This window comes from Callithrix jacchus, chromosome 1 (genome assembly GCF_049354715.1).
Source record: "Callithrix jacchus isolate 240 chromosome 1, calJac240_pri, whole genome shotgun sequence".
NCBI lineage: Eukaryota > Metazoa > Chordata > Mammalia > Primates > Cebidae > Callithrix > Callithrix jacchus.
In genome coordinates, this window is record NC_133502.1 from 29,681,726 (window position 1) to 29,699,970 (window position 18,245).

Below are 18,245 nucleotides of genomic sequence, written 5' to 3' on the forward strand. Positions count from 1 at the left end.
TTTAAAATTATAGTTTGTTTTACGACATGACCAGGTGTTTTAGATGTATTTAATAAAACATTAAAGTATATATTGATGAAAACTAATTGTCTTGCATTTAGCTTATAATTTTTTTTTTTTTTTTTGAGACAGAGTTGCCCAGGCTGGAGTGCAATGGCAGAATCTCAGCTCACTGCAACCTCCACTGCCTGGGTTCAAATGATTCTCCTGCCTCAGCTCCCGAGTAGCTGGGACTACAGGTGCGTGCCACAATGCCCAGCTAATTTTTGTATTTGTAGTAGCGACAGGGTTTCACCATCCTGGTCTCAAAATTCCTGACCTTGTGATCCACCTGCCTTGGCCTCCCAAAGTTCTGGGATTACAGGTGTGAGCCACTGTGCCTGGTCAGCTTATAATTTTTTTAAATAATGGAAGGTAGAAATAATTTTGTTTTTTGAGACAGGGTCTCACTGTTGACCAGGGTAGAGTTCAGTGGCGTGATCTCAGCTCACTACAACCTCCGCGTCTCGGGTTCAAGTGATCCTCCTCGCTCAACCTCCCGAGCAGCTGGAACTGCAGGTGTGCACCACCACACCCAGCAAATTTTTTTGTGTGTTTAGTAGAGATGGGGTTTCGCCATATTGGCCAGGCTGGTCTTGAATTCCTGACCTCAGGTTATCCACCTGCCTCGGTCTCCTAAAGTGCTGGGATTACAGGCATGAGCCTGGCCAGAAATAAAGTATTTAATTGGATAAAGAATGACAGTAACTGGGAAACATTTGGTAGAAACAGGTTTTAATGATTACTGCACACTTTATCAGGATGAAACCACATAAAAATTTACCCTTAGGTTTTATAGGATGTAATTCGGAAACAGCCTCATTAGCAAGTTGTTTAAACTTTGACATAAGTTCCTTGATCATTCTGTGTCTGTGAGAGTCATGTTTACAGAGCTGGGGTCACGCTCTGTTGGCCAGTCTGGAGGGCAGTGGCTATTCACAGGTGTGATCATAGTGCACTGCAGCCTCAAACTTCTAGCCTGAAGCAGTGCTGCCACCTCAGCCTCTCAAGTAGCTGTTTTTGCCTTTCTGAAAATCATACTTTGGCTGGACGCAGTGGCTCACACCTGTAATCCCAGCACTTTGGGAGGCTGAGGCAGGAGGATCACGAGGTCAGGAGATCGAGACCATCCTGGCCAACATGGTGAAACTCCATCTCTACTAAAATACAAAAAATTAGCCGGGCGTGGTGGCATGTGCCTGTAGTCCCAGCTACTCAGGAGGCTGAGGCAGGGGAATCGCTTGAACCCGGGTGGCAGAGGTTGCAGTGAGCTCAGATCGTACCACTGCACTCCAGTCTGGCAACAGAGCAAGACTCCCATCTAAAAAAAAAAAAATCATACTTTAAGCCTGTGCTCTTACCTTGTTTTCCCAAACTCTCTCAAATCTTCTATTATTGAGTCCTGATACTCATCCTATGAAATAGGTATTCTCTATCAGTGGTCAGAGTTCTTATTACTGTAATTCAATCAGGATAAAATAATAATGGAATCTAACATTGATTATGTTCATTGTGCTAGCACTAAGTGCTCTGAACACTTCATGGTATCTTATGCCAAAACAAGCTTATAAAGTGAGCACTACAGTTCCACTCCATGTGAACATACAAGAAAGTAGCTAACCCAAATTCACATTCAAGCATGTACACACACAGTAACAGAGGCGAATTCTAACATAGGTTGGTCTGACTTCACAGCCAAAGCTAAACACTTTATTTTTTGCAAGAAATAAGGGACATAAAAGTTGTCAGGCAGGCATACAGAAAACAAATAGCAAAATGACAGAAGACCCTCCTTATCAGTAATTAAGTATAAGTGGGTTAAATATTTTAACTAAAATACAGACTGGCAGAATGCGTAACAAATGATTTAACTATATGCTATCTTCAAGAGATTCACTTTCGATCCAAAGACAAATAGATTGAAAGTGAAAGGATGGGAAAAGATAATTCATGCAAATAGTAACCAGAAGAGAGCAGGGTGGCTATACTAATACCAGACAAAATAGATTTTAAATCAGAGATTATAAGAGACAAAGAACAAGATTATGTATTAAAGTTTCAATACAGCAAGAATGTATAATGATTATACACATTTACACACTTAATGGCAGACCATAAATATATATGAAGCAAAAAATGACAGAATTGAAGGGGTGAAAAGTTTTACAATAATAAATGTCAATATCACGTTCTCAATTATCAGAACAAGTAGACAGAAGATAAGTAAGAAATTAGAGGAATTAACACAATAAACCAACTAGATCTAAAAGACATAGAACACTTTAGTCCACAACAGCAGCATGTATATTTTCAAGTGCACATGGAGCATTTTCCAGAATAGGTCATATGTTAGACCACAAATTAAGTCTCAGTAGATTTAAAAAGATAAATATCATACAATGTATCATATCAGACCACAATGGAGGAATTTAGAAATGCATAAGAGGCTGGGTATGGTAGCTCTCACCTGTAATCCTAACACTTTGGGAGGCTGAGGCGGGCAGATCACAAGGTCAGGAGTTCAAGACCAGCCTGACAAATATGGTGAAACCATGTCTCAACTAAAAATACAAAAAAATTAGCCAGGCGTGGTGGCACACACCCGTAATCCCAGCTACTCAGGAGGCTGAAGTAGGAGAATCGCTTGAACCCAGAAGGCGGAAGTTGCAGTGAGCCGAGATTGCGTCACTGCACTCCAGCCTGGGTGACAGAGTGATACTCCGTCTCAAAAAAAAAAAAAAAAAAGAAAGAAATGAATAACAAAAGTATGATGGGGCCAGGTGCAGTGGCTCACACATATAATTCCACCACTTTGGGAGGCTGAGAAAGGCGGATCATTGAGGTCAGGAGTTCGAGACCAGCCTGGCCAACATAGTGAAAACTCGTCTCTACTAAAAATACAAAAATTAGCCGGGCATGGTGATTCATGACTGTAGTCCCAGCCACTTGAGAGGCTGAGGTGGGAGAATCACTTGAACCTGGGAGGCGGACATTGCAGTGAGCCAATATTGTGCTCTTGCACTCCAGCCTAGGTAACAGAGCTAGACTCTGTCTCAAAAAAAAAAAATATGATGGGAAAAATTACAAATTTGTGAAAATTAAACAACACACTCAGAAAAAGCGATAAAGAAATTACAAGGAAAATTAGAAAATACAAATGAATGAAAATGTAAACACATTATAGCAAAGCTTTTGTGATGCAGCAAAAGCAAACTTAAAGGACTTTATAGCTATAAATACATCAAAAACCAAGAAAATCTCAAATTAACACCTAACTTTACAACTTAATGAACTATAAAAATAAAAAGAAACTGAGGCCAGGCGCGGTGGCTCAAGCCTGTAATCCCAGCACTTTGGGAGGCCGAGGCAGGTGGGTCAAGAGATCAAGACCATCCTGGTCAACATGGTGAAACTCCATCTCTACTAAAAATACAAGAAATTAGCTGGGCGTGGTGGTGCGTGCCTGTAATCCCAGCTACTCTGGAGGCTGAGACAGGAGAATTGCCTGAACCCAGGAGGCGGAGGTTGCGGTGAGCCGAGATCAAGCCATTGCACTCCAGCCTGGGTAACAAGAGTGAAACTCCGTCTCAAAAATAAATAAATAAATAAATAAATAAATGAAAAGAAACTAAATGGCCAGGCACAGTGGCTCATGCCTGTAATCCTAGCACTTTGGGAGGCTGAGGAGGGTGGATCACCTGAGGTCAGGTGTTCAAGACCAGCCTGGCCATCATGGTGAAACCCCATCGTTAAAAATAAAAAAAAAAGTAAAAAGAAACTAAATCCAATGCTAGCAAAAGGAAGGGAATAATAAAGATTAAAGCCAGGATAAATGAAACAGAGAATAGAAAACGACAGAGAAAATCAATGAAACCAAAAACTGGTTCTTTGAAAATGTGAAAGCATTATTCACAATATCTTGAATAGGGAAGCAAGTCAAGTGTCCATCAGCAGGTGAGTGGATAAGCAAAATGTGGCATCCATACAATGGAATAGTATTCAGTGTTAAAATGGATGAACCTTGAGAACACTGTGCTATGTAAAATAAATCAGTCACAGGACAAATACTGTATGATTCCACTTTTACGAGTAGTCAGACTCACAGAGACAGAAAGTAGGATGGTGACTGCCGGAAAGTAGAAGGTAGAGGGGAACAAGGAGTTAACATGTGATGCATAGTTTGTTTTTCAAGATGAAAGACTTACAGAGATGGATGGTGGTGTTATGAATACACTTACTACCACTGAACTGTACACATAGAGATAGTTAAGACAGTAAATGCTATGGTTTTTGTTTTTATTTATTTATTTGAGACAGACTCTCGTTCCGCCGCCCAGGCTGGAGTGCAGTGGCGTGATCTCGCTGCAACCTCCGCCTCCCAGGTTCTAAGGGATTCTCCTGCCTCAGCCTTCCGAGTAGCTGGGATTACAGGTATGTGCCACCACGCCTGGCTAATTGTGTATTATTAGTAGAGACGGGGTTCACCACGTTGGCCACACTGGCCTCGAACTCCTGACCTCAGGTGATCCACCCGCCTTGGCCTCCCAGAGTGCTGGGATTACAAGCCTGAGCCACAGTGCCAGACCATTCTGTAGTTTATTTTAACCACAATAATAATAAAAAGTAAAACTTCAGAAGGGTTCAAATGTAGAGAGCATCGAGCTAATTTCACCGTGTTTCAAAGCATACAGACTGATGGCGTCAGCATTAGAGGTGCATGCATTTTAATTAGAATTGCGGTGGTAATATTCATAAGACTGAAGATAACTTCTGGGGATCGGACTTTCACTGGAGGAGAGGTGATGAGAAGAAATATTGGCATCCAAGAACTATGTTGATTTGTTTGTATTTTTGTCATAGGCATTATGCCAGAAGTATCCCTGACAATGTATGGGGCAGGTCCAGCTCTTTTTTTCCTAATAAATTCATTTCTACAACAATCAAAAAGGCAAGAAGAGGAAGCGATATCGGCAGGGCGGCGGCAGCCCCGGACCATTCCAAGGTCCCGGCGGGAGGCCAGAAGCCAGACGCAGCTGAACCCTCGCGGAGCCGACCCGGGCGCGCGCGGGAAGCGGAGGCGGAGTGGGCACGTGCGGCACTTCCGGGGCGTGGCGGGGCGGGCGCGCGGCACTTCCGAAGGCCCGCGCGAGTCGCTAGTTTTGCCCACGCACTTGTGGCACTGCCGCGCCACGCGATCGGCAATCTGATTGGTCCGCGCCGGAGGGCGCGCGGCGCCAAACTTGCTTCCCGTCAGCCCCCGCCCGTGCCGCGGGCACGCGCACGCTCGCGCACCCGGATCCTGGCTCCTTCGTCCAGTCGCCATTCGGGAGGCCGCTGCGCTGCGGGGCCTGGCTGAGCCGCCCGCGACCGCGAGCCGGGCCCTCCGGGTCGTCCTTCGCCCACTGGACGCCGCCAGCGGCCCGACCGGTGAGGAGCGGAGCGAGCGGGGAGGGCGTGGCTGGGGCCTGCATCTCCGAGCCCTGTGTCGGCCGCCGACTTGGCAGGGCCGCTCCGGGAGGAAGCCGCTTGTCCGAGTGAAGGGGGCCTGCGCCGCCTCGCCCCCTACGCGGCCGCGGGAAGGGCCCGCCCCCGGAGTCCGGGCGGGAGTGCGTCTTTGTGCCGGGAGCGGTGAGGCCCGGTGTCACTCGCGGCCGAGGCAGGAAACACTGCATGTGAAATCATTGGGAAGTTGGGGGCAGCACGGCACGCAAGCCATTCTTTCCGCTTTAGTCCTAGGCTGCCTCCTCCTCTGTCATTATTACTGTTTAAAAATCCGCTATACAGCCTCCAAAACGGCAGAGGAGAATGGTGAAGGGTTAATGTCTGGAATACAAGAAGAGATGCAGCTGACCAACAAAAAGCAACCAGCTTAAGAATGGGCAAGGAATTTGGATAGATATTTCTCCAGAGAAGATAGACAGATGGCCAGTAAGCACGTGCAAAGATGCTCAGCACCACTAGCCATTAAGAAAATGCAGATGAAAGCCGCAGTGAGATACTACCTCATACCTGTTAGGATGGCTACTAACAAAAAATGGGAAATTATGAGTGTTGGGGATGTGGAGAAATTGAAGCTCGGGTGCACTGCTGGTGGGAATGTAGCGTGGTACAACAGCTATGGGAATTGGTGTGGTTCCTCAGTTCTACAAGATTTGTACCCAAAAAAATTGACAGCAGGGACTCAGTTACTTGTTCACAAATGTTCATGGCAGCATTATTCACAATCCAGATGTCTATCAACAGGTGAATGAAAGACAAGCTGTGGTATATTACATGTAATGGACTATTGTTCATCCTGAGGAATGACATTCTGATAGATGCTACAATATAAACGAGCCTCGAACACATTATATTGAATGAAATAAGACACAAAAAGACTAATACTGCATGATTCCCCCTCTGACACAGAAAGATTAGACATTACCAGCACTGAAAATGCAGAGTGGGAGTTAGTGTTTTATGAGTACAGAGTTTCTGTTTGTGGTTAAGTGATTCTGGACGTAGATAGTGGTGATGTTTGCACTACATTTTAGAACTAAACTAAATTGTGATTTTAAAAATGATTCAATGGCAAGTGATTTTTTTTTTTTTTTGGACGGAGTTTTGCTCTTGTTGCCCAGGCTGGAGGGCAGTGGCGCGACCTCAGCTCACTGCACCCTCCACTTCAGCCTCCCGAGTAGCTGGTATTACATGCGCCCGCCACCACGCCGAGCTAATTGTTTGTAATTTTAGTAGAGACTTGGTTTCACCATGTTGGTCAGGCTGGTCTTGAACTCCTGACCTCAGGTAATCCACCCTCCTTGGCCTCCCAAAGTGGCAAAATTACAAACATGAGCCACCGTGCCCAGCCTAAATGGCAAGTTTTATGTTCTATTTACCATCCTTTAAAAAATACACATGAGAAATCAAAACTACTGAGTTAGTAAAAAGATGAGTGGTTGCCAGGAGCACAGGAAGATGCTAAGCAATGAAATAATTTTGTGTGACTACCCTAGCAGTGGATACATGATGCTATGTATTTGTCAAAACCCATAGAACTGCACATCACAGAAAGTGACTCCTTGGTCGTAGTGGTTCACATCTGTAATCCCAGCACTTTTGGAGGCCAAGGTGGACAGATCATGAGGTCAGGAGATCAAGACCATCCTGACAAACATGGTGAAACCCATCTCTACTAAAAATACAAAAATTAGCTGGGCATGGTGGCAAGTGCCTGTAGTCCTACCTCCTTGGGAGGCTGAGGCAGGAAATCGCTTGAACCCAGGAGGCGGAGGTTGCAGTGAGCAGAGATAGCGCCACTGCACACCAGCCTGGTGGACAGAGCAAGACTCCGTCAAAAAAAAAAAACAAAAAGTGACTCCTTGTGTAAACTATAGACTTAATAAATCAATGTTAGTTCATCATTGTAGCAAATGTCTCACACTAACAAAAGATGTTAATACTAGTTGAGTGTCCTTTATTCGAAACCAGAAGTGCTTTGGATCTCCCCTCTCCCCTCTCCCTTCTCCCCACTTTCAGATTTTGGAATAGTTGGCTTGTACTGTTTGAGTGCCAAAATGCTCCTTTTGGCACTTCTAAAGTTTTGGATTTTGGAGCATGTCTGGTTTCAGATTTTCAGATTAGGGATGCTCTCTGTAGTAGGAGAAACTGGGGGCTAGGGAGTTGGTGGAAGGAGGTATATGGGAATTCTTGTATGTTTTTGTTTAAACATAAAACTGCTTGAAAAATTCATTTCTTCCTTTTTTTTTTTTTTAATTCTTATGGAGATGGAGTCTTACTCTGTTGCCCAGCTGGAGTGCAATGGTGCAGTCTTGGCTCACTGCAACCTCCGTCTCCTGGGTTCAAGCAATTCTCCTGCTTTAGCCAATCCCAAGTAGCTGGGATTATAAGTGTGCACCATTATGCTCAGCTAATTTATATTTTTAGTAGAGACAGGGTTTCACCATGTTGGCCAGTCTGGTCACAAGCTCCTGTCCTCAAATGATCCACCCATCTCAGCCTCCCAAAGTGTTGGGATTACAGGCATGAGCCACCGCGCCTGGCCAGTTGATCCAGTTTTTAAAGGCTGGGCATGGTGGCTCCTGTAATCCCAGCACTTCAAGAGGCCAAAGCAGGAGGATTGCTTGAGGCCAGGAATTCAAGACAAGCCTGGACAACATAGTGAGACCCCATCGCTGCAGAAACAAAAACAAATTAATCAGATGTGGTGGTGTGCACCTGTAGTCCCAGCTACTTATGATGCTGAGGTGGGAGGATTTCTGGAGCCCAGGAGTATGAGGCTGCAGTGAGCTGTGATTGTGTCACTCCACTAAAACCTTGGGCAACAGAGCAGGACCCTGTCTCTTAAAAAAAAAGGTCAGCTAAGGCCTGGCGTGGTGGGTGGCTCATGCCGGTAATCCCAGCACTTTGGGAGGCTGAGGCGGGGGAATCACCTGAGATCAGGAGTTGAAGATCAGTCTGGCCAACACAGTGAAACCCCGTCTCTACCAAAAATACAAAAAATTAGCTGGGTGTGGTCGTGTGCACCTGTAATCTCAGCTACTCTGGAGGCTGAGGCAGGAGAATCACATGAACTTGGGAGGTGGAGGTTGCAGTGAGCGGAGATCGCGCCATTGCACTCCAGCCTGGGCACTGATGCAAGACTCCATCTTAAAAAAAAAAGCTAAGATAAAGAACAATGCTAGTGTGTATAGACTAATAGTACCCATTTAGCTTTAAACATGTTCTACATATCGAATTTTAATTTAAAACACTGTGCATCACATGTGTTTTAAAAGATGATCAGTGGTGTTGGACTTCAGTGAAGGAATTGAATGGGACATGGGAAATAGTTATGATACACCATATGGCATAACATTGCATTGAAGAATACTGGGTGACAGACTGGCAGAGCACCAATGATTAGAATTTAGGTTTTTTTTAGAGACGAGATGTAATCTATAAAGACACAAAGAAATTTTTGTTAATCTGGACCATTTTGAGTTAATTTTTAATTAGGGGTAGGAGTTCAAATTTAGGAAGAAATTTTGCTGGAACCTTAAAGCTGGAAGGATGCCCAGCTCTCTAGGCTCTGCCTAAAAGTTAAATTCTGGGACTCAATTCTATAACATTTTTGTGGATAGTTGTGCTACTGTGGGAAAGACAGCATTTTGTTATAGCAGAGATCCAGAATTGAGAAAGCCAGAATCAAAAACTGCTGTTTCCTCTGACCTAAATGATCTTTGTGATCTTTGACAGGTCATGTCTCTCCCTCAGCATCAGTCTTTTCAGGTATAAAATGAAGAAGTTGAACTCAAGCCCTCTGAAGATCCTTCTAGTCCTATGCTGATCATCAGTTCTTTTGATGCTCCTTTTTTTTTTTTTGTTTTCTTTTTTGAGACAGGGTCTCACTCTGGCATCTAAGCTGGAGTGTAATGGTGCAGTCTTGGTCCACTGCAACCTCTGCCTCTCAGGCTCAAGTGGTTTATCCTGCCTCAGCCTCCTGAGTAGCCAGGACTATAGGTGCATACTGCTCATCTGGCTAATTTTTGTATGTTTTGTAGAGACGGGGTTTCACCATGTTGTCCAGGCTGTTCTTGAACCCTTGAGCTCAAGGGATATGCTTGCCTCAGAGTGCTACGATTATAGGCATGAGCCACTGCACCCTGTCTGATTATCGGCTTCTAATTATGGAGTATTCTTATCTGACTAAGAACTCATTCTAGTTCATGATAGAGTACTTTGTTAACTGTGGTGAGCCAAAATTCTTTTCCCACTGGCTGCTGGCTTCTTGTCACTTATAGTATAGCTTATATATTATCTATAATTCTTCCCCTTTTGAAGTTAAATATCTGTATTCATAAAGATTTTTTTTAAGGCCACCTGCCATCCTGATTGCTTTTTGTTTTTGCATGTTCTCTAGTTTGTTAGAGACTTTCTTAAAGCGTCCTTTCTGCCAGAGCTAGAGACAGCGATCCACTGGTATGGTGTACTCTGCCCAGTGCAGAATATGGGATATAGTTCCCTATAGTCCTTTGTTTATGTGCTTGATATGTGGATTTTAAGTGTTTGTTTCATCTTGCTTATTTTTGCCTATTGTACAGGCTTTAAAAGGTCTTGCTAAAGTCCACTATATTAGTTTGTGTATATCTAGCAAGAACCTGGGCAGATAGAACTTTATTCTCTCTTCAGATACTGATCTTTTGTCTGATTTGGGCAAGCTGGTTAATGTCAAGCTTGAGTTTCCTTAACTATAAATTGAAGTTTTAAAAGTAGATGATCCCTGAGGTCTTTTCCTACCCCCAAATCCTATGATTTTGATACTACATAGATGGTAGCTTAGGTTTCCTCTGGTTTTAAAATCTTGTGAGTCTAAGATTGAATAGAGCACATGCTGTGTGCCAGGGATGTGCAGTGGGTCCAGAGGTGAATAAATGGATAGTCCCTCCTCACCAAGAGCAACCTGTTGTTGGTGTCGGACTGCAGTGCCAGAGGGTGATGCTGTACTGGAAATGTGCATACAGCTGGGGCTTCCAGGAAAAATTGGGAGGCCAGTACAGTTGACCCATGAATAACACAAGTTTGAACTTCAAGCAAATGCCAATTAAAAAACAGTGTTTACAGAATGTGAGACATGTATATGGAGGACTGAATTTTCATATATGTAGATTCCACAAGGCTGATTGTGGGACTTGAGTATGTGTGGATTTTGAAATAACGGAGTGGTCCTGGAACCAACTGACTTAAAAAGCTGTCCTGCTTTAAGGATGAAGGAATTTGCTTGATGGCCAAGTGGCAAGACAGAGTATAAAGGAGAGGAAATAGCTTATACAAAGGCCAAGACGCTGGAAGAGTCAGGGAATTACATGTGAGCCAGTATTTTGAGAATGAGGTCTGGTCATTGGCCACACTGTGAAGAGCTTTGTATGCCATATTCAAATTGTGTACTTGTAGGCACCTTGGGAGACTTGGAGGAATTGTGAACAGGCAGGTCACATTAGGCTTTTGTTTGGAAGACAGGTTTGGTAACTCTACAATGAATGGGTGGGAAGTAAGGGAGACTAGTGGCAGGGAGTTCAGATGTGAGAATTAAAGCAGTGACAGGGTGTGGGGGCATAGGAGCTAATCGGAAGCACAGTGTGAGCTGTTGTGTAGCTTGTGCATGGCCAGTTATCACATTATCTTCCTGTCAGCAGACTCACCCACACCATGATGCTTTATCTTTGAAATACATGCAGGCAGAGAAGAGGGCAGAACAATCACCGAAGCAGGTCCATGTGTTCTTCCTTGGAGTCGGGACACTGCCATCCTGCTCCTCCCAGAGTCCTTTCTTTTTGTGCCTCTTGGACTTGTTTGTTGTAGTTTCCCTTCCTCCAGTACTGTTAATTTGCCACTCTGCTGTGTAATAGCAATAATTGACAGAAGTCAGCTGTTACAGTCCATGGCCCCACTAGCAGTCTTCTGAGTGCTCATCGGAGAAGTGAAGTAAGGTGGTGGGTTTGAGAAGGGTTTGGATATACACATGGGCATAATTCCATAGTGGATTATTAAAGAGAAAGACAAGGACAGTGTCAGGAGTGGTATCTACTATAGTCTTTGGTGTCATTTCATAAAAGTAATGTTCAGGCTTAATGAATTGGACTCCTCTCACTGTTAGGGCAGGATGGTGAGAGAAATATACCGAATTCTATTATAGGGGACACACACGATCATAGATATAGTTTTGATTACTTTTCTTTGTTTTTTTTTTTTTCCAGGTTCAACTTCTCATCTTTGTTCTTCTTCATGTACTATAGGCTATTTGTGTGGTTTAGTCAAAAAGCCATGTAGAATGCCAGCCTTTTGAAGACCACTTTTAAGGTGTCTAGTAAGACTGCAGGTAAGTCTAGTAGGGAAAGCATGCTTAGGAGAATATTTGATGATGAGAAAATAAATAAATAAAAAATACTTGGAATTCTTAAAGGAAAACTCTAAAAGTTTACATGCCCATATGTATAGTAATGTATGAATGTGTGCTAGATGTATGTAATTTGGGATATGAGAAGTGAATTCTGTAGCATTCTTTTTAGATTTAAGTATGAGATGGGCCTGAAGAGCTGGTGGTAGGCAGAGGGAAGAGGAGAGGTGGCTGGGAGGGATGGGGAATGGTAGGTGAGTCTAATTCAAACCCAGCACACCTGAGCTCTTGGTCTCTGTTGTAATTACAATATGTAATATAGTGCTCTTTAATACTAGCTTCGCTGTTCATTGTTGCCAGTTAAGGCCACAAGGGATTACTGAGGCATATCTTCCACTTTCCTCTAAAGTCTTCTAGTTTTATTTAACAGTGGGCTCTGAGGCGGATGGTTAGCCCATTATTTCTACACGTATTCAGTTATGTTTGTAAGTTAAAGATAATTTTTAGAGATTTTTCTTCAGTACTGAATTATTTATTTTTCTTTTGTTACAGTCCTAGCCGTAAAAACAATTTTCTAAAATACAGGATAACTGCTGGGTAACTCAAAAAGAGTAAATAGCTTCTGATAAAAAGGCATTTTTTCCTCAATTATCTGTCAGCTTTTTAGCTTTAGACCAAAAAAAGTTAAAAAGGCAAATGATACACTACTGTTAAAAGTGTTAGGAAACAGCATTGTTGGTGATAATACCTTTAAAAACACATTATCAGCCGGCGCACTGACTCACGCCTATAATCCCAGCACTTTGGGAGGCTGAGGTGGGTGGATCACGAGGTCAGCAGATCGACACTATTCTGGCTAACATAGTGAAAACCCATCTCTACTAAAAATACGAAAAATTAGCCAGGCGTGGTGGCAGTTGCCTGTAGTCTCAGCTGCTTGGGTGGCTGAGGCAGGAGAATCACTTGAACCCAGGAGGCGAAGGTTGCAGTGAGCTGAGATCGTACCCTGCACTCCAGCCTGGGCAATAGAGTGAGACTCCATCGCAAAAAAACAAAGAAAGAAAAAAATTGTCAAAGTTAGAAGTGTTACACATTTTACATTTTTAAAAAAATTAATGGTTTTGTAATTAATAAAGGGAGAGCCTGTGTTTCTAATCTGTACTGTTCTTTGAGGAGCAGTAAGTGTCTTTTACCCTGTCATTACCATTAATAAGGGAAATTATTCAATCTTTCTCATTAAAGAGAAGCACAATCACACAATAGTGAGCTATTTGCTTTCACCTAGGTTGTAGCAAAGAGTAGGAATTTATAGGAAATTGTGTCTCATATATACACTGTTGGTATGCAATAATAGAACTTTTTGAGAATTTGGTAAAATGTATCCATTTTAAACACAAAATCCATTTCTAGGAATTTTCCTTGCAGAAATACCCTCATATGCAAAAATAAGTATAAGGAAAGTCAGTGCTTACTCCATATATAAACATATCTTAGAGATAAATTGTAAATGAAAGCAAGTTGCCAGATAATATGTTTAATATCCCGTTTGTGTAAAGTATGTGTGTTGATAAATACATGCCTAGAACATTTTTTCAAGGACACATGAGTACACTGGCTACCCCCGGGGACTGACAGTGGTACTTGTACTGTCTTCATGAATGTGTTTTTAATTGTGAGCTTCTGTTCCTTTTACTATTTAAGTAGACTGGTTTACAATTTTTTAAAATTCATGTTCTCCGGCTACCATATTCCAGCTGCCGAGATGGCCTCTCATTTGCCCTTGGCTAGGCATGCACTTTCACATCATTCAGGATCTCTGCTGGAATGTCCCATGCAGAGAGGTCTTTTCCAATAACCTCTCCACATCACTCCACCTTATCTTTCCCAACTCATGAATGCCATATTGCAAGACACTGCTTTAAACCTAAGTGCCTAGAACATTATAGGACACAAAGTAATTTATTTATTAAATGAATTAATAAAATACTGTATTGGAATAGATTAAACATTACAAAATATGTTTACATGAAATCAAGCCAGCATCATGTTTGAAAGAAAGTCATCTTTTTATAGCTAGATTTAATTTATTAAGTGCTTTCTGCAAAGGTTTAGTTTCTTGTTCATCCTTAAATAGCCAAGAATTAATTTTTATATTCACTCATCTTTGTGTGCTGAGGACTTGTGTACTCAGAGTTTGAGAGTCAAACTATAAAGCACATGCTATAGCTAATTCTAGGGTCAGGTTCGGATCACTGATAGTCTTATAACTTGAACCAGAGAAAGTCGCTAAACTTCTCTGAACCTCAGTTTACTCATCTGTAAGTGAAAATACTTGAATCATATCATTAGGATTAAATGAGATGATGTATGTGAAACTCCTAGCAGAGTACCTGGGGCTCTTCCATATCTCCTTTTTCTTCAGTTTCTCTCTAGAGATATTATCTAATAAAGCATGCACTGTTCTAGAGTTAAAATTATGCAGTTATAGAATGGACTGACAGCATTTTATTTAGAATTACAGTTCATGAAAATAATGTATTCCTACTTTATTGCAGCAGTATTGAAAGTTTTTAAAGAATATAACCGTGTGTGTTGGTAACAGAAAGAAGAATGGAAGTATTCCAGGAACTTCGTAAACAATCAGCACGTTTGGAGTGTGACCATTGCAGTTTCAGAGGCACAGACTATGAAAATGTACAAATCCATATGGGTACCATCCATCCAGAATTTTGTGATGAAATGGATGCTGGTGGACTAGGTAAAATGATATTTTACCAGAAAAGTGCAAAGCTATTTCATTGCCATAAATGCTTCTTCACCAGCAAGATGTACTCTAATGTATACTATCACATCACGTCCAAACATGCATCCCCAGACAAATGGAATGATAAGCCAAAAAATCAGTTGAACAAAGAAACAGATCCTGCGAAAAGCCCTCCTCTTCCTGAACACCAGAAAATAGCCTCTAATTCAGCAGAACCGAAACCCATACCTGACCTTTCAGTGGAAACACAGAAACTTGGTTCCGTTTTGTCTCCAGAATCACCAAAACCTACTCCTCTTACTTCCCTGGAGCCTCAGAAACCTGGCTCTGTTGTTTCTCCTGACCTACAGACACCTTCTCTTCCTTCTCCTGAGCCTTCAAAACCTGCCTCTGTCTCTTCTCCTGAACTTCCAAAACCAGTCCCTATTTGTGAATCTCAGAAACCTGCCCCCGTTCCTTCTCCAGAACCACAGAAACTTGCCCCTGTATCTCCTGAGCCTGTAAAGTCTACTCTTACTAATCCCAAACCCCAGAAGCACTCTCATTGCCCAGAAACGCTGGGGCCACCTTCAGCCTCGTCTCCAGAGTCACCAGTTCTAGCTGCTTCCCCAGAATCTTGGGGACCATCCCCAACTGCATCTCCAGAATCTCGGAAGTCAGCCCGGACTACCTCCCCTGAGCCAAGGAAGCCATCCCCTTCAGAGTCTCCTGAACCTTGGAAGCCATTCCCTGCTGTCTCCCCAGAGCCTAGGAGACCAGCCCCTGCTGTGTCACCAGGTTCTTGGAAGCCAGGGCCACCTGGGTCCCCTAGGCCTTGGAAATCCAATCCGTCAGCATCATCAGGACCTTGGAAGCCAGCCAAACCTGCTCCATCCGTGTCTCCTGGACCTTGGAAACCAATTCCTTCTATATCTCCTGGACCTTGGAAACCAACTCCATCTGTGTCCCCTGCATCCTGGAAATCTTCATCAGTCTCACCCAGCTCCTGGAAGTCTCCCCCTGCATCTCCTGAGTCATGGAAGTCGGGCCCACCAGAACTCCGAAAGACAGCTCCCACATTGTCTCCTGAACATTGGAAAGCAGTTCCCCCAGTGTCTCCAGAGCTTCGCAAACCTGGCCCACCCCTATCCCCAGAAATCCGTAGTCCAGCAGGATCTCCAGAACTCCGAAAACCCTCAGGGTCACCAGACCTTTGGAAACTCTCTCCTGATCAACGGAAAACTTCTCCTGCTTCACTTGATTTCCCTGAGTCCCAGAAAAGTTCCCGTGGTGGTTCTCCTGATCTCTGGAAGTCTTCCTATTTTCTTGAGCCTCAGAAACCTGTCTTCCCTGAGACCAGAAAACCAGGTTCTTCTGGGCCATCTGAGTCCCCCAAAGCAGCCTCAGATATCTGGAAGCCTGTTCTCTCTATTGAGACAGAGCCTAGAAAACCTGCCCTGTTTCCTGAGCCTGCCAAAACAGCCCCTCCTGCTTCTCCAGAACCGCGCAAACGTGCCCTTTTTCCAGAGCCCCGGAAGCATGCCCTTTTCCCTGAACTCCCCAAATCTGCTATATTTTCAGAATCACAGAAGGCTGTTGAGCTTGGTGATGAACTACAAATAGATGCCATAGATGATCAAAAATGTGATATTCTGGTTCAGGAAGAACTACTAGCTTCACCTAAGAAACTTTTAGAAGATACTTTATTTCCTTCCTCAAAGAAGCTCAAGAAAGACAACCAAGAGAGCTCAGATGCTGAGCTTAGCAGTAGTGAGTACATTAAAACAGATTTGGATGCAATGGATATTAAGGGCCAGGAATCAAGCAGTGATCAAGAGCAGGTTGATGTGGAATCCATTGACTTTAGCAAAGAGAACAAAATGGACATGACTAGTCCAGAGCAGTCTAGAAATGTGCTACAGTTTACTGAAGAAAAAGAAGCTTTTATCTCTGAAGAGGAGATTGCAAAATATATGAAGCGCGGAAAAGGAAAGTATTACTGCAAAATTTGTTGCTGCCGTGCTATGAAAAAAGGTGCTGTTTTGCATCATTTGGTTAATAAGCATAATGTTCATAGCCCTTACAAATGCACAATTTGTGGAAAGGCTTTTCTTTTGGAATCTCTCCTTAAAAATCATGTAGCAGCCCATGGGCAAAGTTTACTTAAATGTCCACGTTGTAATTTTGAATCAAATTTCCCAAGAGGTTTTAAGAAACATTTAACTCATTGTCAAAGCCGGCATAATGAAGAGGCAAATAAAAAGGTAATGGAAGCTCTTGAACCGCCACTGGAGGAGCAGCAAATTTAATATTTCAACACAGTGTGAATATTTGCTCTGCTAAGGTGTTTGATGAAACCATTCTTTGTAAGTGTAGCTAGTTTAGACGACATGTATAGTGTATCGTGTTTTACTGTTTCAGTTGTGTTACTAGGAATGAGCATTTGGTTATTTTTTCCTGGTCTCTGTCTATGTGGCTATCTTGTAAATCAATAAATTTCTATATATTCCAGGTGGATTAAACTTCTCTTTTTTAAGTATATACGAATAATAATACAAGAAAGTAGGCATTCCATTTAATGAGAGCAAGTTAAACACAAAGCATTCATTTAAAGTGTATCTGTGTGTGGAACTAATTTCAGACAATAGAAATTATTAGTTGAAATGTTTAAGAATTAGGCATGAAAAATAAGTTTGAGAAGTTTTGTTTCCTTACATGTATTTTTAAATCATAAGAGTTATTTTCTCTCTGATGTAAAATTAGTTTATAAATCTTAATCAGTTTCTAGATGTGTATTCGCTTTTATGTCATGAAAAGTTGGAGTCTCAGGGTTGCTGATTTTCTGCTAATAGGAAAAATAGAGTAAGTCTTTAAAATAGTTTGCAGCCTTGTCCCACAGGAGACGAGAGAAAGATAAGTGTGATTTTAAGTCTTTCTTGTCCATAGTTGTTTTCAGTGGAGTCTTCCATTCTGTAACTTACCCTAAGATCTGGTTCTTCCCTCCCCATCCACCACCCCATTGCCCACCATCTCACACTAATAGATGATTCTTAATTGCCAAATGTGTTAGAACTTGTATATCCTACTCCTGGGCCTTAGATGTTGCCTGTAGGGGTTTAAGACCAGGTTAATAAGTAGGAACTGAAAGTCTTCCAGATTCACAGTAGAAAATTTTATAGACATTTCTGTTAAATACATCGATTTTATGTTTTTCTGTTCTGTTACTGTAAATACCTTGTACCTGTTCATGGATTATTTTATTCTAAAATATTTTGTCAAATGTGTATCAACCAAATTAAAAAGAAAGGCTTTCATGTCAGCAACATCTTCATGTGTGTTTTCTTTTGTGTACTTTTTATTGTGTGTATCCAAGTCCATTATTTCCATGTTTTCAACATATGAGTTTTCTTAATTTGGAGCAGCATTTTCTTAGCTGTGTTATCTCCGAGTTCTGTGGTCAAGCAAGCTGAGGGAATGCTTGTATCGGGGGACTCCATGTGGAAAATCTCATCCTTTCATATGAAAGGTGGTTTAATTCCAGTGGTTGCCCGTGCTGCCTGCCTGTAAACAGTGTGAGGCATTTAATCT

General features: G+C 42.5%; 1 protein-coding gene across 3 annotated transcripts; it reads left to right on the top strand.

Annotated features, from left to right (window-relative positions):
• Positions 1 to 5,325: 5,325 nt before the first annotated feature.
• CHAMP1 (chromosome alignment maintaining phosphoprotein 1) lies at positions 5,326 to 17,976 on the top strand. Of its 3 annotated transcripts, none has more exons than XM_035295130.3 (3): positions 5,326 to 5,466; positions 11,775 to 11,896; positions 14,470 to 17,976. In XM_035295130.3, exon 3 carries the CDS (start codon positions 14,525 to 14,527, stop codon positions 16,964 to 16,966), a length of 2,442 nt encoding a protein of 813 aa, XP_035151021.1. In that variant the 5' UTR covers positions 5,326 to 5,466; positions 11,775 to 11,896; positions 14,470 to 14,524; the 3' UTR covers positions 16,967 to 17,976. The 3 variants fall into 3 exon arrangements, with proteins under 3 accessions (XP_035151021.1, XP_035151031.1, XP_035151029.1); XM_035295140.3 differs by having other exon boundaries at positions 14,473 to 17,976; XM_035295138.3 differs by having other exon boundaries at positions 14,517 to 17,976.
• The last annotated feature ends 269 nt before the right edge of the window (positions 17,977 to 18,245 follow it).